Genomic DNA, 22,562 nt, shown 5'->3' with positions numbered 1-22,562 from the left:
TTTTAATGAAGTGGTTGTCAAAATGTCAAGGAGAAAGAAGTTATCAAATGAGAAAGATAGTAGCTGGCACCTATCCGACCCCTGGAAATCTATCATCTCTGCTGTCGTTTTCCAAGACCTATCTGCAGTGGAGGTACCTGAGACCTCTACATAAATAGCATTATCTTTTTAATCTGGCCTCAAAACCCAGCTTGTTTCACATGACAGAACATGGATCAGAACTCACATATGAAGTGTGTCTGCTGCCAGGGTTGGGATACCCAATGGGTCAGCCAAAAATGCTTCTTGTGATGAGAGGTTGTCTCCATGGGCTGTGGCTTGGTGAAACCTCCACTTCATCGCTCAGATCCTCCCTCTTCCTGGTACCTGTGCTATCCGTGTTAGAATGATGATGCTTCCTTTTGTAGCCAAGAGTTGACTCTAATTCAGCTGAAAGGCAGGGCTGTTGGACTGTGATGCTGTCTACATAGGTATGAGTACATACAGTGCTCTCCTGAACTATACATACATTTTATCTATATCAATACTATTTATCATGATTTTTCAATAAACAAAACGTTAACTATAATGAAATATTCATAGAAACACAAACCAGCTTAGATTCAGAGGGGCCTCAAGGCCCAGCCAGCTCCAACCCTGTGCTGTGGGCAGTGCCACGCACCAGATCCAGCTGCCCAGGGCACCATCCAGCCTGGCTTTCAGTGCCTTCAGGAATGGAGAAAAGTTAACACATAAGGCGCTGTGATAGTGGAAAGATGGATTCTAACCTTCCATTCGTAAATAGACCAGTACTGCTATCTTATCTTGATTACCTTCAGTGAATCACCAGTGGAATGCAGAAGGGAATGTAGCAGAGATCCTGGCTCTGCAGATGGGTGTATTTTTATGACGCACTGAGCTGTTCACTATCACTGAGCCCCATCCCTGGATGCCCCATCCATGCAGGCATTCAAGGCCAGGCTGGATGTGGCTCTGGGCAGCCTGGTCTGGAGTTTGGCGACCTGCACATAGCTGGTGGGTTGAAAGTGGATGAAAAGTGTGGTCCTTTTCAACCCAGGTCATCCTATGATTCTGCCCCAAGCCTGTAACATTGCCTACAACAGTTCCTCCCAGCTTGGTGTCATCTGCAGACTTACTGAGGGTGCACTCAATGCTTGTGTCCACGTCTTCTATAAGATACAGAATGCGACAGGCCCCAGTACTGACCAATAAATGTTAGGTAGTCTTAAAACACCTTGAATACGTGAGCAACAGCAATACAGATCATTTCAATAAAAGCTTTATTTGGTATTTCTGTATAAACTCCACTTCAAAGACTCGCAGTATTTTGTCATTGCAATAGAGAATTCTAAACAGAGAACAGCTGGTAACACAAAAGAAAATGATGGCTTTGAATGACTCCATGTTCCACACTGCACCCCTTCTGTAAAACAAGTGATGAAAAGCCCAAACCAAATCCCAAAGCTCAGTTGGTTGGTCGCAGCAATGACTCATGGCTCATAGGACAAACAGCAGGTAGAAGGTGAGACAACTCGAGAGGTGGATACAACAGAGGCGATGCCTGACAGACCACGAGCAAAGGGCTAAAGCAGCAACTGAAGGGATACAGACAGCTCGGAACCAAAAAGCTCAAGGATGGAAGGGCTGCAAGCTCCATAATGAGGAGTGGAATCGATTCTATCCTTTGAAAACAAATCCTGGAGGAAACCAAAGAGCACGGAGCCGGCCTAAGGCCTCAGTAGGGCTGGGGACAGGAGGAGGTGTTTGCTAGCACGATGGTGACACAGAGGTTTGCATATATCGGAATACTGGAGGAAGACAGGTTGAGGAAGACACCAGTAGTTTAGACAAGGGTCAAACAACAACAAACATTTGCCAAATTGGGAAAATCTGCTAACAGCGGCTCAAGGAAGCGAGTTTTGAACGCTTGTGTTATCAGATTGTTTTTCAGCGTCTCCTTAAGGAACTTAACTACAGGTACCACAAATCACTGCCTATGACAGCTTGAACGTGACAAAACATCTCTGAGAACAGATAATTATATTTTGGGGACCTCACTGAAGAAAGAAATCTTCTTTGGAGGACAGAAGCCTACAGAAGAGCGCTACTAAGAAAGTCATTTAGTATATTTCAGGCTTGGAGTAGCACAGGTTCTGCAGGGCAAAAGAAAGAACACAGAATGAGCACAGCAGGAAAAAAACCTCACAAGGAATAAAGTGTTCTTGAAGGCAAAGCCTGATCAGCTGCTACCTCAGCAGCTGGCAGTGATGGAGAAGCAGAAAGAGCTGCTTGTAGTGGTCAGTCACAGGGCACCTGCAGCACACAGCACGATGTGATCATGTGGAAGAAAGATGTGGTGAAGGGATGTAGCAGGAATCACTCACAATACACTATGGAAGTACTGGTGGCATCACATGCAGCCTTGACCTGCCAGCAATGTGCAGCTGAGGCAGGAGGAAAGGAGAAAGGAGATTTCTGCTCTATCTTTTCACGTGGAGAAGCAGCACGTATTCCTGAATCTATGAAAGCGAGAGCAGCTAGCAGTCATCCTGCGCCTCTGAGTGAAAATGCAGAACTGGACACGAGAGAAAATACTTGGATTTCTCAAATAAACATCAGAAGAAATACAACCTTGACAAAGAAGCCAAAGAAACCACACAGGATTCAATTCAATACTTCATTCTCTTCCACACACACACACACACACTAAAAACCATCACAGAGTAAAAAAACTAATTAAAAGAAAGGAGCTCAGCTTCCTTTGCAATATATGATAGATCAGATTCCTACTCTTGGGTCAGCTGATCCAACAGATGAGGTCATTTTCTCAAGGAAATCAAGTTCAGCAGTTTCCAACTGTATTTTGCTGTAGCTGGCAGTGCCGGCTGCCTTAACTCTGCTTTCTGACCGAGGCTCCCCTGAGCAAAGTGCTGTGAGCTTTAGAATTGGAGACACGTATTTGAATGGTTGCGCGATCGGAACCTTTGTGGCTCACTGTTTGGTACCCAGGGAAGCAGGATGTAGCGCTGTCTTCTCATGCAGCCAATGAATCTTGATAATGCTAATGAAGACCTGTTTCAGCAGATTAAGAAACCAAACTTAGACTCCTTAAGATAGTCAACTGCTAAAAACCTGAGTGGCTAAGCCAGGACATTTCAGCCATCAGCCCTACAAACTGACCTTGTGTTTTCCTCTCTTATGGCACTCAGAATAATGAAGCCCCTCTCATCTCAGCTAACTCTGTCTGCAACTGCTCAGCTCATTCCTCTTGCAAAAGAGGAAAACCATCAGCCTCAACAAGCAGCAGGGATAAATCTTTTGGATGTTGTTTTTTTTTTTTTCAGGACAATATCAAGCAATTTTTTTAATACAAAAAGAGACAAAGAGGAAATGAGGCCGAAAAGAAAGAAAATTTGACATGTAAAAAGAAAATTCAAGTAGAGACAACAAAGCAAAATAAACCAGGATGAAAGCATAGAGAAATTCACTGCAACAGAGGTGGTTCCAGATAAATAAAGCTGAGGGATGACTTTACTCTCCAGACCAAGCCATTGATCCAGTTTCTGTGTAAAAATAAAAGGTCTGCATTATTTCCCCCAGATTAAGCATTTCTACATTGTCCCGTACTTAGAAAAGGGGTAAAAAAACTTGACACGACGTATCTAAAACAGCATCCGTGGAGCAAACTGAGCGTAGGTGGTGTGGCTAACATAAAAAATACATCTATTTACAATATTGCATAATTAATATAACACCAACTTCCATTCCAAAAGCAGTCACATCAAAATAAGAAAATATTACAACTCACATCTCTTTTAATATCTATAAATCCTTCGTTTCCATCCAGCATTTTTCTTTATAAAAGCCTGTTTAAAATATTAAACTTCTGATTCTCTCCAGCTTCATCAGAACCTGAAATGTTGAAGTATTACTGATCGTCCAGCCTTTGTCTTAAGTTTCTGGATTTCCCATTTTCGAATTTCCTCTTTTTAAACGTTGGCGCACCTTCAGTCAGGTCTCCAAGGGAGGTCACTGTCTTCTCCTTAAATATCACCGTGCCTTCTTCTGGGACATCCAGCACTGGAGGCAGCACACTGTCATTCTCTGTACTAGGAAGCTCCAGGTCCACTTTTTCACTGCAAGGAGAGAGGGAAACAGAAGAGGGTTAATCCACGTGGAGAAGAGAACACAGTGTGCTACAGACAGTAACATCTATATTGAATGATCAAAGCAGCTTTGAGCTAGAGGCAAAGTCTTCTAGCCAAGATGATGTTCTTTCTTTCTTCAATGTGAGCTGGCTCACAAAAAAAGACCTCTGTTTTGCAGTGGTTATAGCATGCCCTCAGTACTCACCACGCAAACACTCATGTAAAAGACAGCCAAAGTCTCAGACAAAACTGTATCTGCTGCATAATTTAGAGCTAGAATGCTGTAGAACAGGGTGAGTATGAAGGGAAAGATTGATTTCCTTCTCCCAGAAGTAATTTTTCCAAACTGCTGGAGGGCACCATAACAGGAAACTGACCATAACAGACAGAGCGCTTAAGAAGAAACCGAGCAACCTCAGCCACCACGCAATGCAACAACAGAGCAAAAAAACCACAAACAAGCAAAAATCCCTGATCAGATGCATGTCATGAAAACATCTGCTGTGAATCAGCTGCGAATGAGAAAGAGACATCATCCAGATTTAATACATCGCCTTTACCAGACTACATGTTTTTGTCCTTCATCTCCTGATTTAAATCATTACAGAAAGTGTTTGAGAATATGGAGCACTTATCCATAATGACAGCAGAAAAGAGTTTCAGTGGATTTTGTGTTTCTTTCTTTTTGCTTAACTTTATTGGGAAATTAGGGAGCATGAAAGACAACAGCTCTAACAGAAATCTTTTAATACAGTGCGGGGTGAAAGTAAAATTGAACAAAAGAATTGCTGTTATAGGGGTTGTGTTCTTCAAGTGAACAATTAGAGTCAGCTGAGTACCCAGAAGTAAGAAATTATTTGCTGCCTGTATAAGCAACTCAGCCAACATCCTGGCATTCATTTCAGCAACCAGTGATTCCACAGGGAAGGAATTTAAAGCAATACTAACTAAGAAAAGATGATCAACGATCAGGCTGCTGCTGGTCCAAGAAGATTGAGATAGCTCTTGAAATCCAGGCAGAGTTAGCCTAACTAACTCATCAGAAAGAAACAGAATCTAGCATGGAAGCCTCTAGGAGCCCCTGAGAAAACTGCCTAAGTGGTTCCAAGGCTGGAAGGAGTTGAAAAAAAAACACAGTTACAGGAGCTGGACCAGATTGTTGAAGGAAATGATGATAAGGAACATAAGCTCAGTGTTACTACATTTAAATTGTTCTTACTTATCCTCTGAGAAAAATGATGCATGACAATTATCCTTCACTTCACTTTGCACTTGTGGAGGAAGTCCACTGAAAATGAAATGCCAATGCTGTCCACCATGGAGATCTATTATTTTACAGTAATCACCAAGCACTGGATTGACACTGGAATGGCTGCCCAGGGAGGTGGTGGAGTCACCGTCCATTGCAGAGTTCAAGAGGCATCTGGATGAGGAGCTATGAGATATGGGTTAGTGGTTTGCTGTAGCTACAGTAATGGGAGGGTGGTTGAACTTATGATCTTGTAGGTCCTCTCCAACCTTGTGATTCTATGATTCTAAGGAAGGAATTGTACTTTGGTTACGTTCCCAATCACTGCTCTGCTAATTCTGCCGGAAGTCAGAAGAAAAAGCTTCAGCTCTTGAAAAGATTCTGGAAACAAAACATTATGAAAATTACTGTGGTAAAAAGATACTTACTCTGTTTCCTCTTCTTCTTCTTCATTTTTAATTGCTTTCCATTTTCCATAACTGTCGGTCTTAGATTCATCATTGGAGGCTTCTTTGGAAGCCAATGCAATCTTCTCCTTGTCGACAGCTTCTTCCTGCCATTTAACTTCCTGCCATTTAACTTCCCGCCACTTCCCATAAGGGCCTGACTTCTTAGCTTTGGGAGATTTCTCTGATTCTTCATCATTTTCTCCTTTCTTCTAAAGAGGAAAAAAACCCACCTTAAGCAAAAAAGCCTAAATAAAAACATAACGTAGCTCTATTTTATTTTTTATCTGTTGTTCCTAATTTTCAACCAAGAGTAATGCGTGGTACTGGCTTATAATGATACACCTGCCAAAATATATAATGGTTCGTTTTCAAATTAATATAGAAATTACAACCAGCTCCTTTTCAGTTAAAGGCATTCCCTCAAAGCCTCTTCATGGTCATCTTTACCAACAGAGGTTGGAAGCCGCCACGTGTGGCCATATGTGAAGAGAATGAAGAGAGAATTTACCTTTATGTTTGTTCCCGGACTTTGTCCTTCGTTTTCACTGTCTTCCTGTTCAGAGTCTGATTCAGATGCTCCGGAATCTGCTCCCTCAGAATGCTTGCCACGTTGACTGTTCTCATTTGAAGATGAAACAAAACCATCAGGTTTCTCCCATGTGGACACTGTCCAAAATATTTGAATAACCACATTATGCACATATCTGTCTACTTTTGCTTTGATGCCATCACCTTTTCAGAAGCAATGTCACCCTTTGCAAAATATACAGCAAATAATTTGGCACAAGAGCTTCAGCCTTTGTTCAATTCATTGTTCCCAGCAAAGATACTGTCCTAAAAGCTGAATTCACTGATGATAGAGATCATTGTAATCGGTGCTTAAGAAAAATATCACATGTAACAAATCATGGCCTATAAGACTCTGGCTCTCAGACAGGACAGACCACCTTGAGAGGTGCCTGTTTGATTCAAGTTATCCATTGGTGACAAAGAAAAGGGAACTGTGAGTCTCCTAGCTTTCAAGGAGGATAAATCTTCCCCCTCTGCATCTTGTCTCAGTAAGATTATGCCTTTAATAAAACTGCTGTCATGCAAATAAATGAAAACACGATTCTGAAAAGACACAAAAGAATCTGTAGAATATGACCTCATTTTTGTCTTCCTTGATTAGAAGTATCCCAGCAAATAACTGAATAAAAATGAACACAGTTTTCTTAAAGCTGTTTTCAGTAACAACAACAAAAAACCAATAATTATTTTCTATATATAATTTTATATAAGCTCTCAAATGCAACAGGACTGCTAGTTTTCCAAATATTTTATCTATTTTCAAAGAAATCACCAGTAGAAAACAGCGCTTACCAGGCATGTTCCTATGCATATCCTGAGAAGGAGAGGTGTAAGAATGAAGCACATGAAGCTATGAAGCACAAATGCACACAAAGTGACAATCCAGGTACAAAGCCAACACAAAGATAAGCGACAAGTATATTTCAACTGAGTAACAGCTCCACAAACGTGAAACATAATAATGGCCTCTGAAAACTCTCTTCTGAAGCAGGTTAACTGGAAACCAAGCTCGCCTTACCTCCTGTCTGTGTGTTGTAATAATAGGTGTGACCATCGTCACTGACACCTTCTACCCACACTGCTCCCTGAGAAAAAGACAAAGGAGTTAATTAAAAAAAATACAAGACTTTTAAGGATCAACAAGAGCATCACAGTGAATCACACATTACTCATGGCTTAACGTCTTCCATATGAACTTCATTTCATGAATGGCAGCAACACATACAACTTTCACCACTCCTTAAATACTAACACTACTCATCTCCTTTTACTGGGTAGGATTTCTATGCAGCTTAATCAGACATTACTTTTGTTATTTAGATCCTGAGCATCCTAGAGCTTGGAGTTCTTTGAGGCTTTCAGCCCATATTTGACACTGGGCACACTAAGCATCCTACTGCACACATGCTGTCAAGCACGACCCCACTCTGACTGGTAGCCTTCAATGTGCCTTTCCACTACTCAGTTCTCTGTACCTCTTGTGAAGCCCGAGGGGTGAGCTAACCTGTGAGCCCTTGATTGAGATCTGTAATGTTCCCAATTTCTTTAGCTCAGACTAAATAAAGGAGCAATTAAATGCTTGCTTTTAGCAGTAGCTGAGCTAACTAAAGACACCACAAAGTCACAGGTGGGAGTGAGGGAGGAATGGCAAAACACAGCCATGTGGCTTAGGAGAGATATCGGAGGGTAAGGGTGCGTATTCATGATAGAGCTGAGCTGACTTCAAGTTGTTGCCAAGAAGCTCCTTCCCTCCTTCATCTGGGCTTCCTGAAGCAGCGTTTCTGACTGCCCAGAAACATGGAAACAAGCCTATGAAGCCCTAACCAAAGCTCTGGGTTGAAAAGGACCACAATGATCATCCAGTTTCAAACCCCTGCTATGTGCAGGGTCACCAACCACCAGACCAGGCTGCCCAGAGCGACATCCAGCCTGGCCTTGAATGCCTGCAGGGATGGGGCATCCACAGCCTCCTTGGGCAACCTGTTCCAGCGCGTCACCACCCTCTGAGTGAAAAACTGCCTCCTAATATTAGGAGAAATTCCACTGATGATTGACTTTCTGGCTTTGGACTATTCAGCAGGTCTGCCTGTCCCTTAAATAAGGAAGGCAGTACAATGATAAAAGGTTGCTTCTACACAGGTTCCATGGCTCTAAGAAACTTACAAAAAAGACCAATTATCACATAACTGTATCCTAAAGTGAGCACAAAAAAGGCATTAATATTTCATTAACTACTAAACATCACAATCTCAATGTCCTAAAGCAAGTAACTGTTCAGCTCATTCCTGCTAAGTACTTGCAAAGACAAAGGAAAACATGAAGAGCAGCGGTTGATTACCGTGTGTGAATTTTTAGAGTTGCCTTGGAATCCTTTCGGTTTCTCCCACTGTGATTCTTAAAAAAGAAGAACATATTTCACCCATCATTCAGTCCCGCTCATGATGTATCATATTTAGAAAGAAAACAGATCTAAAAGTTATATCCCTGACATGTGCACACATACAAAGTGCAGTATGGATTCATCCTGATGCATTACCCCCCATCAAACTACAGTATGAAGAGTAAAGCAAAGTGCCTTGATTACAGTTGGCTTTACCAGGATTAATCAGACTCTATGAACCACTGGTTGATGCACAGATACTGGGAAGTTTGGTTAAAAAAAGCCAGTATAGGCCACAAGAAATTAAACACAGAGGATTATTTTACCTTTTGGAAGTTACCATGTAGAGAGAAAGAGTAAGGGAAACCAACACAGTCATTTCTATATTTCTAAGAAACAGTTTGTGATGTTCTCATTAATCACACACACAAAAAGGATTGCTTTTATATTCTGAAGTAGATCATAACACATTGCTCCTCAACCAATGTCCATCAGTTAGGAAAACATGGCAAGAAATAATCAGGTAACAATTCATAACTGCCCTTATTTACCAGTGCAATACTGATGCTGATTTAATTGCCCAATTAATCTGGTAAGAAAGTATATTTAGAAAGAGCATAATTATGTTTGGCATATTTTAACGTTTGAGAGTCTAAAAGTTTCCAGAAACAGTGGGATTACTGCATTATCTCAATATAACTTATTAACAAAAGGTAAATAGAGTCCAATGTTCCTGATGCCCAAGTCTCGACTATTAAATATCAAAACTACATCTACTTGTTCATGTCTTAATAACCAGCTCAGTACAGAGGTGGTAGGAGGGTAAATGCAGGTGGCCTTCACTCATTTGTACGCAACAAGTTTATCTGCCTGGCTGTTTTTTACCTCCTGTTTTTGTATTGTAGTAGTAAGTGTAGCCTTCAGGTGACAGTCCTTGCACCCACTCCTTTGGTGACTCTGAGGTGCCCTCACGTGTCTTCTTTTTCTTCTCCTTCTTTTCCTTCTTTTCTTTCTTTTCCTTCTTCCCTTTACCTTCAGTTGTGTTACTCAGTGTTTTATTCTGCGTCGAACTGGGGCCAACTTCATCTTCAAGGAGAGATATTTAGTTTAAAAAGAAAGAAAACTGAAGTAATAATCTGAGCTGAAGTATTTGTCACTCATTAACAGCTACTACAAATAGGAAACTTTGTGTTACCCATCAGTTTTACACTCATTGTAGCTAAACTGAAATGACTACATTCAAAGAGCCTTTCATTTTAGCAATGCTACACTGTTACAAGGCCCAAGTATCCAAAGAGGAGTAGCAACATGAAGTACCAGGAGCAACCAGCTCTGACTAAAGCAAAAAGAAGCTGCCGGAGTTCTGAAACCACAGCTTCTACCGCAGCTTTACAGTACAACCCTCCAAAAATGATCATGTTCTCACATGGACTGAACAAAGGTACTCGCTGAACTGCAAGATGAGAAAGTGATTCTAATCCCTACCTGCTACCACTGGGGGTGCAAGCTCTGCTGTTTGATACAAACTTGTCTCCAACTGGCACCAGTGAAACATGAAATTAACTATGGGAAACAACCCTGCTCACTCAGAGCACCAACTACAGCATAGATATATCTATTTTGCTGCTGCACTGTAAGTGTTCCGCCCCAAATCAGACCGTTCCATGCACCCAAGGACACCTGAACTAAAAACATTCTGTACAGCAGCTTCTACCACTGGCAATCTGCAGGCTTTTTTTAAGGAGCAAACGCAGCTCTGGAGGCCTACTCTCATATTGCTCAATCCTAATTTAACAAAATAACAAGCATTCCTATTCAATATTCTTTCAATTCTGCCCTTAATCCTTTGGCAGCTATATGAGCTACCTGGCTTAATTCCAAGCCTTTTCAAATCCTCTTGATACGCTTTCATTGCAGCCTCCTCCATTGCTGCAAATTCCTTGGACATGTTTTCTTCTTCTTTTGCTTTTTCCATGCTTTTCTTCCTAATCTAAAAGAAAACACAAGAAGAACAAATTTCAACAAGTCTGGTAACAAAAGCAATTAAATGTTTTCGGATCTGTGAAAATAAGACGTTTGAATTACCTCGCTAATTCTTTTGGCCACATTTTCCTTGTGGTTTTTTCCTCTCTCATGAAAGTCTATGCTCTTAAGAAAACGAGAACAAAACAAGGATAAAAAACCAAGAAAAATTAATACATACTTTTCTTTAAGTGACTTACAATTCAGATAGACTAAACTCAGTTGAACAAGCCTTGAACATGCTTTGAAAACATTCCCAGCAAGGTCTATAGCTAGAAAACATTTGCTCACAGTTGATTCAGGAACATTTTGAGAAGCCAGCAAAGCTCCATAATGATATTTATGATCCAATTATAAACTTTCATATCCTATACTTATGAGATGATAATATTCTGCATTAGAGACAATCTGGATTCCTTCCCTGTGCTGTTCTTCTGAGTAACATCCCTTGATTTTTTTTCCACTCGCTCTGTTGGCTTTCCTGCAAACCTTCCTAAACTATGCGGTTTATTTAGTATTACAAATCTTAGCTCTGAGTCCTTTATTACAACATTCCAAATTGCACACAGATCTCATGGTCTCACTGGTCCAAAAATGTGAGAGCTAACAGAAAAGCCAAGATGGGAGAGCCGGGTAACTAAGGCCAATAGGACAGTCTGCAAGCCACAAAGCTGCTGGGGGAAAAAAGAAAAGCCATCAGAAACTGGAAGGAGTTCAGCAGTTCAGCAGCCCTCAGGTGTGACAGCTGGAGCTCTCACGTGGTTTGAACACTTAAGTGTTGAGAAGTCAAGTGCCTAAATCTGACCTGGTAACCCCAGAGGTTCTCCACACAAAAAGATGTGCAGAGGATGCACATCCAGATGACGATTAGTCTCATTTAAAGACAGGTTTGTAGGTTACCCTCCTTCATGAGTGACCCTTGTAAGTATGATAGAAACCTAAAGCAATGGGCTCACATCTGCGCTTCTGAATTACAGGTATGTAACCAGATGAAGTTCAGCTCCAGAACTACCTTTGGCATTAAATCAGGAGTGCAAAACTTGGTTTAGAAGTGAGAAACCAACGGGTCTCATGGTGTCTGCAAGTCAGCAACACCTTTCTGTAACTCACTAACATTTCTGTGGGCTGTGTGAAATGAGAGGAACATCCTTGACGTGCTCTGAGCACTGGCTGTACCAGGCCCGACATATATAAACAGCACGTGGACAAAGCTTCAAGTCACACTGGATGTTACGTTACAAAACCTGAAGGAAAAGAAGGGCCAGATATATCAGCTCTTATCCTGTAATGCCAAGTCAAAGAGCACAACACACCATCTCGTGTTGTGTATGTGCTCCTCACATATCATTGATTGTCACAATTAAGTATTAGAAAGGCAGTTTTAAACAACGTTTCTCATGCATCAAGAAATCAGTAAAGAAGTGATTTTAATGACATCCCTGGTATTTCAGTATCAGTGGTATAGTACAGCAGGTGATCTTACAGGCCTGTTGTCTGCTATCCAGCACTTGCAATAATCGCAGAACTTTTTTGGCTGAGACTTCCAGTAATCGGCCCTGGGGAGGAGGAGAATAAGAAATAAATGACAAGCAATCTGAAGTGACAATCACAGGTTTATCATGCAAATAACCTTGGAAATTAACGTAGGCATCGACTCTGGGTTTGGGTGAATGTCCATTTTGGGTACTGACGGCAGTAACATAAAATCAGTACTGGATGATGTGGAGGGATCCAAGAACTGTGTGCTGTGTGGACCCAGACAAAACAGAGCAGTGCTTTGGGTGCTCCAGTAGAACAATGTGAGTATTCCTGAAGGTGCAATTTGGATAAGGAGTTGCCCAAAAACATGCAGAAAACCCTTCAGAGCCCCACAGCCGCTGTGTTAAAGTACTTAACAGCAAAACAAAGGACTCCTCCAATGATTAGATTAAAGGCTGCTTCTTCACTGTTTAAAATTATAAGCAGGATGAATGCACCCTACAAATAATCATCAACCTGTAAGCAGGTTGTGTTTGCAACATGCAGCTTTTCAAGCAGTTCTCTGAAAAGCTTGAAAGCTGCTGGGCTTCCTGGTGTTCAAGACCAGGTTGGACAGGGCCCTGGGCAACCTGATCTAGTAAATGTGTATGTCTGGTGACCCTGCCAGGCAGGGGGGTTGGAACTACATGATCCTTGAGGTCTCTTCCAACCCGGGTCATTCTGTGATTCCTCCAGGTTAAACAGAAATCTGCTCATCCCTACACGGTGAGCCTTAAACCTGGGAGGTCACTCAGCTGCACATTTAATTACAAGGCTTTGGAGATTCATATCCCAAAACTCACTGAGGCCAAAGCCTGGGTAACCTAACGCTGGTTGATAACCAGCTGGGTGCAGGGGGAGTTCAGAGCTCAGAAATATACCTCACATCTCTCTTCCTTATTTGACCTGTAGCTCCCGAACTGCCCCCAAACCCTTTGACATCATCTACGATGAATTTCCAGCTAAAAGCCACATCAACTTTCCAAAGGCATGGAAAGTCTGGTGGGGGAGATGCATAAGAAGCAGCTGAAGCCACTGGGTTTGCTCAGCCCAGAGCAGAGCAGCTGAAGGGAGACCTGAGGGAGCAGGAGAGGTACCTGGCTCACCTTCCTGAGACAGACACAGAGCCTACATTGAAATGATGGACTCGTGCACTTGGTTGGCAAAGAATCATAGAATGTCCCGGGTTGGAAGGGACCTCAAGGATCATGTAGTTCCAACCCCCCTGCCTGGCAGGGCCACCAAACATACACATTTACTAGATCAGGTTGCCCAGGGTCCCGTCCAACCTGGTCTTGAACACCTCCAAGGACGGGGCATCCACAACCTCCCTGGGCAGCCTGAATTAATACAGTCCCATCCCACTGTGCCCACATCCCTCAGTGCCACATCCATATGGTTCTTGAACACCTCCAGGGATGGTGGCTCCACCACCTCCCTGGGAAGCCTTGTGCCACTGCCTCACCACTCTTTCTACATTGCCTAATATCCATCCTGAACATACGGAGAGCTTAAAGCAAACAACCTTAGCGGACCTCCAGAGGATAAGTATCTGAGGTCAGAGATATCTACTGAGAGCAGAAGTCTGCTGCTGTGGATAGAGACAGACAAGGGCAGCATCAGGGAGAATATGATAAGAATAAGAGGAAAAAAAAACATCAACATAAACTGGGTCAAGAAGCTGCCGAGGTATAATTTTAGCAACAACTAAAATGAAGAGCACTGCAATGAGCCTGCAAGACAGTCTCACACAGCCCACCCAGCAAATACTTCTCCACAGAAACATTTCAGCTCTGCGATCTGCTTCAGGTGTTTTCAAGCAGGAAAATCGGGCTTATATGAAAAACAGCAGAGCAAATGTAATCCGTATGATACCCTTACTCAATCAAGGCTAGAGAATTCGTTTTGCTCCCACCTCCCAGAAGCAGGTGGGCATTAATTACACACTCAAAGACTGCTTTGGGTTGAAGCCTTAAGCTCAGGCTGCCCGTGTCCCATCCACGTAGGGATGGACCAGAAGCAGGTTTCCCAGTTATTTTAAAGCCCCGAAAGAAAACAGCGATAGCAGCAAAGCGGAGACACGGCGGTTTTCTTGGTGAGCCCCCCACAGCAGCAGAGGCACCGTGTGAGGCCGTACCCCGCTGCCAGCAGCAAGACGCCGACCTGCCCGGCCTGTGTGCCCGAGATAAGCCTCGGGACGGGCAATGCGGATCAACAACCGGGAGGGAGGAAGAGCAGCGATTGAAACAGCCCCGTGCTACGGCCGTGGATCTCCAGCCGAGCTGCGGCCCGGCTCGCTGCCGCCTCCCCCCGCAGCCTGCGGCCCAGAACCCGGCCCTTCAGAGCCCCCATCCCAGCCCACACAGGGGCTGCCCGCTCCCCCCGGCACTCACATATCCACCGCCTCCAGGAACAGCCGGCCTCCGCTCAGCGCTGAATCGGGGCGGAGCGGAACGGAGCGGGGCGTGGGGAGAGCGCGGCGACGGCGGCCGGCGGGGCTCAATCAGTCCGCGTTCTCCTCCCCCGCCCGTCCCCGCCGCCTCCTCCCTCCGCCCGCTCCTCCTTCCCCGCCCCGGGAGCAGCGAGCGCTCAGCGGGACGGAGCGCCGAGGAGCCGCCGGTGAGTGCTGCCGGGACGGGAGCTGACGGGACTTCGGGGACAAGGGTTCGAGCCGCGCCGCCGCCGGCAGCGCTGCGGCTGAGGGAGACGGGAGGTGCGAAGGGGAGCGGGGCTGCGGAGCGCTGCGTGCGCTGCCAACTTGCCGCCGAGTTGAGGGCTCAGGGCGGGCCGGAGCCCGGGGAGCGGCCGGGCGGCGCAGCGCGCTCCTCTCCCGCCGCCCCGTGTGCTCCGAGCTGCCGCCGTGTCCGTGAGGGGCAGGAGGCGGCTGGGACCGCTCCGACGGCCTAAAGGGAGGGAGGGAGGGAGGGAGAGGGATCGAGTCCCGCTCGTGTCGCCTCGGTGCCACTTGTTGGTTGCCTTGGACTCCAGTAAAAGTCGTGCCGGTGTTGTGTTCTAAACCCCGACACCGCGTAGCTTGTCTCCCAGACAATGTATATTATCCGTCTTAACTCGCGGGCTGCAGCTGGCAACCCCTTCGCTAGCAACACACCGAGGGTGGGGAGAAGCCTGTGCAGTGAGTCACGGATTGAAGAGGCCCCGAGCTTGGTCGCTGTGAGAACAGGGGGGTGATTCTCCATGTGGGAATAGGAAAAGCGCCTTAATCAGTGATGAAGTGACCCAGAAGCACTGAGCCCCCGGCCCAGGCTGCTGCCCAGCTGTGGTACAAGGAGGGGGAGCAGCCTGGCTGGTTCCCCAAGGGGAGGGCCTGCGGTCGGGCTGTCACAGCGCCCTGCGGGAGTTATGCGTTTGTCAGCATTTCCATTCCCAGTGTAGTTTTCATGTAGTTTACAGCTCGGTTATACAAATATGCGCTGGGTTGAAGCTTGGTCAACGTCCTCTGCGCCAGAAAGGCTAATTTGGAAATGATTCTGAGTGAACGGCTGTGGGACGTACTGGCTTTGTATGTTCGCTGAACTTCACAGCTTCGCTCCTCACTCCCACAGATGCGATCACAGCTGTTAGACCCCAACTTATTTGCTTTTATCCTGCTAAGTTCCTTAAGTGAGAGAAGAATTTAAAGGCTTGCCCTTTATATGTTATTACTGTTTTTTGGGGTTTTTTGTTTTTTTTTTTTTTTTTTAATGTTTATTTGCTCGCTGCTTCTGAGACAGAGCACAAATGCGGTATTGAGGAGGTTTCGTTTGTATACCTCTGTACGTATAGATCTGGATCGTGTGAAACGTGCCTGCCACCCAGTGGATGCAGCTGAGCCCTGTGTGCTCTGTGCTCTATACATCACCACCGCTCTCACCCTGAATGTTTGCCAGGTGAGGTGTTGGAGCCACAAAGTGTTGAGTCTGTGCTGAGTCTGTATGCCAGGAGGTGACCATCAGCCTTAAGGTGACCACCCCAATGCAACCAGGGCTAATGGAGGCAGTGGGTAGGGCAGAAGTGAGGAGATGTGATAGGTGTATAAAGGAGAGGCATTTTTGTTCTTAAGAAAGCTGGAGAATTGCGATTCTGCAGCCCCTTTCTTTCCCATAGGATTTCCATGTTTTCACATGCATTTGTTTTTCTGGTGCCTAACCTGAGCCTGGAGTCTGACTTGCAGTTGGGCTGAACTCACTCGTCTGGAACAGAAGTCAATAGCTGTTTGTTCTCGACATGGAGGAGATCTTTTTCAGGCCCAAGAGTGTATGAAATACAAGTCTTGTTCATCAGGATCGCTCACTTGGTGTCCGCAGCTTTTGACTTTTATTTCTTCATGTCTTAGTTTCCCATCTTCAAGAGATCACGAATAACAGTGTCCTATACCTTATGGTTTAATACAGTGATGAGAATCACAGAATGACCCGGGTTGGAAGGGACCTCAAGGATCACGTAGTTCCAACCCCCCTGCCTGGCAGGGCCACCAAACATACACATTTACTAGATCAGGTTGCCCAGGGCCCCGTCCAACCTGGCCTTGAACACCTCCAAGGACGGGGCATCCACAACCTCCCTGGGCAGCCTGTTCCAGGGCCTAACCACTCTCCTAGTGAAGGATCTAGTAAAAGAACCTGAGAGAAAAGTAAATCATGCTGTGGGCTGATAGAACAGTAGTGCTCTGAAGAACAAGGGCAAAAAGAAGATTGTGTGTTAAGTGTAAAAGAGCTTCTATCAGGGAAAAAATGTGACCGAGTCAGTTGCAATTGGAGACTGACCTCCGTGCGTATGAGCACTAGGAGATGACTTTAATTACCACAGGCCACTTAGTCCTAATAAGTCCTACATACTGCTGTGTTGGTCACTTTTTTTCATGCTGCTTTTTTGAGTGTCGTTTCCTCGGCTTTCTTTCAGTTAGGAAAAGATAAGATAAGCAGATAGGCATCCTGAGGCAATGTGTGTGTGTTGTCCTTCCTCAGTTGTTGTCTGAGGTCTCCACTGGGCACCAGCTATAAGGGAAGGCCTTGGCTGTGAGTAGGCCAGCAGGAGATGGTGTGCTGTGCTCTCTGGCCTACAACTGTACACAGGCAGGGAGGGAATGGCTCAGAAACTCTGCTCTGTGTCCTGAGCTCTGCCATAGGTATCTTAGATTTCCCTTGTCTATGTATTTCTGTGCTATTCCTCATCTTGGTGCCGTTTCATTCTCTCACTGTCTCCTTGCACCTGCTTTATCCCCATGGGATGGGGCAGTGAGAAGCAGCATCTAGGTGGATTTTTCACCCAGGCAGCAAAAGGTGCATGTTCTACCCTAACAGCTCCAGCCCTTGTGTCTGATTTCACATCCAAAGCTGAAAGGGCGTTATAACCTTCCAACAAGTTTGCCAGCGTTTTCTGTTAGCAGTGAAGGATTGAGTTTTCCCTGGTCTTGTTCTGAAAGCAGCTGAACTATTTTGGCTGTGATTTTCTAGTCTCACTCTACCTCTTTCTGCACCCCTCCCTCAGAAGCGTCTCTACGCACATGGAATAAAATTTAGCCTGAGGCAGACGTTCAGATTGGAAAATTTCAACCCAAATTAAGGCTGCAAGTGGCTGAACACAACATTAGGAGTGATCAGGGGGCTGGAGCACCTCCCCTATGAGGACTGGCTGAGGGAGTTGGGTTTGTTCAGCCTGGAGAAGAGAAGGTTGCGGGGTGACCTCATTGCAGCCTTTCAATACCTGAAGGGAACTTACACCCAGGAGGGGAGTAAACTCTTTTAAAGGGCTGACAATAGCAGGACACGAGGAAATGGTTTTAAGTTAAAAGAGGGAAGATTTAGGTTGGATGTTAGGGGGAAGTTCTTTACTAGGAGAGCGGTGAGGTTCTGGAACAGGCTGCCCAGGGAGGTTGTGGATGCCCCGTCCTTGGAGGTGTTCAAGGCCAGGTTGGACGGGGCCCTGGGCTTATGTACATTGAAACACACGGCTAAAATATTAATAAATCACCTGGCTAATTGGCACCCAGTTGGGCCTGAAGCTTCTTTAAAGAAGAGGGAGACTAAAAGTTTTACAGCTAATTTAACGAATGCTTTTACTTACTAATATTATTAATGATTGTTTTCCTGGCTGAAAAAAAAAATCACCAGCTTTAAAATGGAGCCTCTGAATAAATAACAAGTTGTGGCTTTCTCAGTCCAAGTCTTAACATTGTTAAAGACCAATTTACAGCAGAACCAGAGCAAATTGCATCGCAGAGTTCTGAATTGTAAAAAACCACATCTCCCAAATTCCTGAGCTATTCATCAACTGCTCTATTGTAGCAGACTCACCCTATATTGTGTCCCTGATATATCTATTAACTCTGCAGTGAAGTGTGAGTTTCAAACAATTGTGCCACAGAGTCACTGTGGATTAAATACTACAAACATTGGCAAAGCTTCTTCATAAATCTTCCTTAGTTTAGAGAGGCACTTAGGCGTGTCTTTCCGAGTGCAGCTGTTCCTTGTGGGGTCCCCCAGGGGCTGGATCTTGGTGTAATGCTGTTTAGTATCATTATATTCGCTGTTTTGCAATGATATCTCATCGTTACCAATGGTTATATGCGGGTTTTTGTGCGTGTGCATGTATGGAACAAGCTGCTAGTGACATATTCTTCATATCATAAAGGGGAATGGTTTTAAACTAGAACAGGGGAGGTTTAGGTTAGATATTAGGAGGAAGTTTTTCACTCAGAGGGTGGTGACGCACTGGAACAGGTTGCCCAAGGAGGTTGTGGATGCCCCATCCCTGGAGGCATTCAAGGCCAGGCTGGATGTGGCTCTGGGCAGCCTGGTCTGGTGGTTGGTGACCCTGCACATAGCAGGGGGGTTGAAACTGGATGATCATTGTGGTCCTTTTCAACCCAGGCCCTTCTATGGTTCTATGATTGTGAATCCATTTTTTGTGTAGCTGGATACGAAGGGACCAGGAATGCAGTTATACTATCAAGATAGAAGGCTGTCTTCAAACCTGGCGATTTGGAAGAAAGTTTAAGAATTTGTTTGGACGATCGTCTCCACAGGAGTTTTCATTGTAATGCTGTGAGCAAAGTGTGATCTTTGGCTAGATAGCAATAAAAATAGTGCATAGAATTAGGAGAGCACATGGCGTTAGTAAGATGAGTGGAATGCTCAGCCTGTGTCCGGTGTTGCTGTTCACATGAGGAAGGATGTGAAATATTAGTAAGAACATGGCGACAAATAGTGATCCAGAGGTTAAAAAAGAAGCTTCACAATGTGCTTCATCAGATCAGAGGAAACTGGGAGGTGAAATGATGCCTGAGTATGTCTTATATGTATGAAAGGAAAATACACGATGCCTACTTGACCCTACTGAGACATTGGATGTCTGGGTGCTGAGGTGAGGTATGTTGTACTATGAAACAAGTAGTGATGTGGGCAATTAAACTCTTCAGTTTAATGAATGAGAGAATTCATTTCATAACCCTAAATGCACCATGGATGGCTCAAATCAAGTGAGGTGTTACACACCGAGTGATAAAGCTGAAAGCTGAATTTGGCCTAGGAATTGCACTTGAGCCTTGATAGTTAGGAGATGATGTTTTATGATCCTTTGGCTCATTCTTTTTAATAAACACTTCTTTTTTTCCCTCTGGCATCTGCACTAGAATAAATATACTTCAAGTATGAGAATATTTCTTTCCTTAGAGAAATTGTTGTGTCTGCTATAGGGTAAATGGTACATAAAAGCACGCTGGGTTCTGATATTCAACGTTTCCTACAGTGGTCTTGATTTGGGCTTTTTCATTCACACTTCAAAGCGTGCTCTGAATATTTTAGGTACCAAATTGAACTTTTGGTACAGAATGTCATTATTGGACAGTTTCCTATTGACAAGAACCGAAACTTGAGAAGCCTGAGTTCTTGTAAATCAGTATCTCTACTGAAAAACATGCATGCAAGTATTTCCACTTGCTTGCAAATGCTGAAGTACTTAAAGTAGTCATCTCAGATGTGATTTCTAAAAGCGCCATCTTCAGCTGCTGTATTGAGATGTGTTTTTGTGAATAGAATTGGAATAAATTCATCTCTTGTTTGGCCCCTGTGCTTATTGCTTCATGCACTGAAAGTAATGATGGTGCCCTATTGACTTCCCGTAGGCACGGAATCTCACTCACTAAGAAAGCAGAAACCATGTGGGAAGTGTTCATTGTTTAGGAGTTCTAATTTGGTCATTTAATGAATTTCTTTTTGAAATCACAGAATGACCCGGGTTGGAAGGGACCTCAAGGTTCATGTAGTTCCAACCCCCCTGCCTGGCAGGGCCACCAAACATACACATTTACTAGATCAGGTTGCCCAGGGCTCCGTCCAACCTGGTCTTGAACACCTCCAAGGACGGGGCATCCACAACCTCCCTGGGCAGCCTGTTCCAGGGCCTAACCACTCTCCTAGTGAAGAAAAAGGAAAATAAAAAGGAAAAACAAAGAATCAAGAGTAAATTTTGAATCCCACTATAATGTTCCAGTAGTTTGATATAAATAATGTAATAACAGTGATGATAATGAGTCTCATCGTGTGATGGCTGTTCTCAAAGTGCCATCATGGGCTGTAGCTTTCCATCTCTTAATGTCTTCTCATGTCCCGTAATATTTAGTGAGATTTATTCCCTTGCTAGATGTAAAATAAAACAGTATTTTAGTCAGAGGCTGAATTGTTAAGTGATTTATGTCTGCCTGAAGGACATATCCAAACTGAACTTCCAAATGGCTGAGCTGCCCAACTGGCTGCTCTGTTGTTACACCTAATGGAGCAAACTGTTGGTAAAAGCTGATAACCAAATGAAGTAGAAGCAGGGCTGAGTTCTTGGCAAGGTTTTCTCCCTGTGCCAGTCCTCAATGTGACCATAATCAGGATAGAGAAGAGCTGTGTTTTTCTATTAAACGTATTATTCTGTGTCACATATGCGAGGACTTCCCTCTCAGTCTGTTGTCTGGCACAGCTGTGGCAGTGAAGACGTAATTCTGCCTGCTCCCTAGAATTAATTTCCTGTTCTTATTTATGTACATTCACAGCAGTTCTTGTTGTTTAACTGTTTCGGGTTCACCTGTGTACTGTGGGCAGTGAGATATCCCTGTCTCTTTTCTCCATTAATATAATAGTGATATTAAACAGTTTGTGTCTCACATACCTGGTCATACTGGCATTGATGAAATTTAATGAGGTGTTTCAATCTGCTTGACCTTGTTGTGTAACTCATTTATGCCTAATGTATTCAAATAGGAAAACTGAGCGTGCCAAGTCCTGGTGGAAAGTTGCTCATATGGTGGTAGCTGCTGCTGCAGCTTCTCCTTTGACATCTGTTGCTGCCTGAAGAGAAGCTCCCACTCTATCATTTTAAGGAGCTCATACATTAAGCTTGTATCAGGTGCTCGTGGGGCATATTTGGGATCTTTGTAGATAGATATGGGCTTGGTTTTCTACCCCAAGCCTGTGACCTCTGTGAACAGATTTAGTCTTTAGGAAGTATAAAAATTTGACTAAGGCATTATCAAATGTAGTTTTCAGATGTCAGTGTTACAGGGTGACAGGTACTTCCCTGCTGTTACAGGTGTGGTGCTTGTTGTGTTTTGTCCCTTGGAATTGGAAGTTTGTAGCCTATTGCTTTTATCGTTACTCTGTGACTAAAGAGCTGGAAGGTCAAATCAGACAGTGGGCAGTTACCATATTAGCCCTCTCATTTTCAAGTTTGGTACCCCAAATTTGGGGTACACTACAACTATGCCATATATACAGCCATGTACCGCCATACCTGGATGTGTTTAAGAGCCGTTTGGATGTGGTGCTCAGTGATATGATTTAGCAGAGAGTTGTTAGAGTTAGGGTGCTATGGTTAGGATGTGGTTGGACTTGATGATCTTCAAGGTCTTTTCCAACCTGGTCTTGTTTTGGCTTTTTTCTTTCAAAACTCTCTTGAACTGATAGTTGAAAGTGTTTACATAAAAACAAAGCTTTACTGATTGAACTTGGGAGAGAAGAGAAAGGATTTCGTCTTGTATTTTGACTTTTCCCGTAAGATCTACCGGAATTCAGTAGTTTGACTTTGGGAATATCTTGAATGCAACATCCAAAGTAGTCATGAGTGGGACCCTCATTTGTCCTCCTCCCACCCACACTGAATAAGGCTCACCTAACATAAGCCTTCTCATGCACAAACTCGGACACCCAAAAACCCACAGGGAGAGCTGATGTGGCTGAATGTTC

The 22,562-nt window shown here is 44.2% G+C and overlaps 2 protein-coding genes across 7 annotated transcripts in view; one reads left to right on the top strand and one right to left on the bottom strand.

Annotated features, from left to right (window-relative positions):
- Positions 1 to 1,263: 1,263 nt before the first annotated feature.
- Positions 1,264 to 14,781, bottom strand: WBP4 (WW domain binding protein 4). Its single transcript, XM_015851723.3, has 10 exons — positions 14,730 to 14,781; positions 12,302 to 12,374; positions 10,882 to 10,944; positions 10,663 to 10,786; positions 9,682 to 9,882; positions 8,755 to 8,810; positions 7,435 to 7,501; positions 6,355 to 6,512; positions 5,826 to 6,055; positions 1,264 to 4,136 (listed from the first exon to the last, which is right to left on the bottom strand). Coding segments are annotated over exons 1-10 (1,182 nt in total). The 5' UTR covers positions 14,732 to 14,781; the 3' UTR covers positions 1,264 to 3,928.
- A 124-nt stretch (positions 14,782 to 14,905) lies between these two features.
- ELF1 (E74 like ETS transcription factor 1) overlaps positions 14,906 to 22,562 on the top strand; it is a 70,927-nt gene continuing 63,270 nt past the window's right edge. For 4 of the 6 annotated variants that reach the window (XR_014942090.1, XM_015851715.3, XM_015851703.3 and 1 more), the window contains exon 1: positions 14,906 to 14,955. The gene's annotated coding sequence lies outside the window, so the exon portion shown is untranslated. Of the gene's footprint in view, positions 14,956 to 16,119; positions 16,297 to 22,562 lie in introns of all 6 variants that reach the window. The other 2 variants (XM_015851705.3, XM_085536095.1) reach the window with 2 other exon arrangements.

This window comes from Coturnix japonica, chromosome 1 (assembly GCF_054131305.1).
Source record: "Coturnix japonica strain WE chromosome 1, WE-NBRP24, whole genome shotgun sequence".
NCBI classification, from domain to species: Eukaryota; Metazoa; Chordata; class Aves; order Galliformes; family Phasianidae; genus Coturnix; species Coturnix japonica.
Note: the sequence above shows the minus strand (reverse complement) of the source record. Positions and strands in the feature narration are given on the sequence as shown.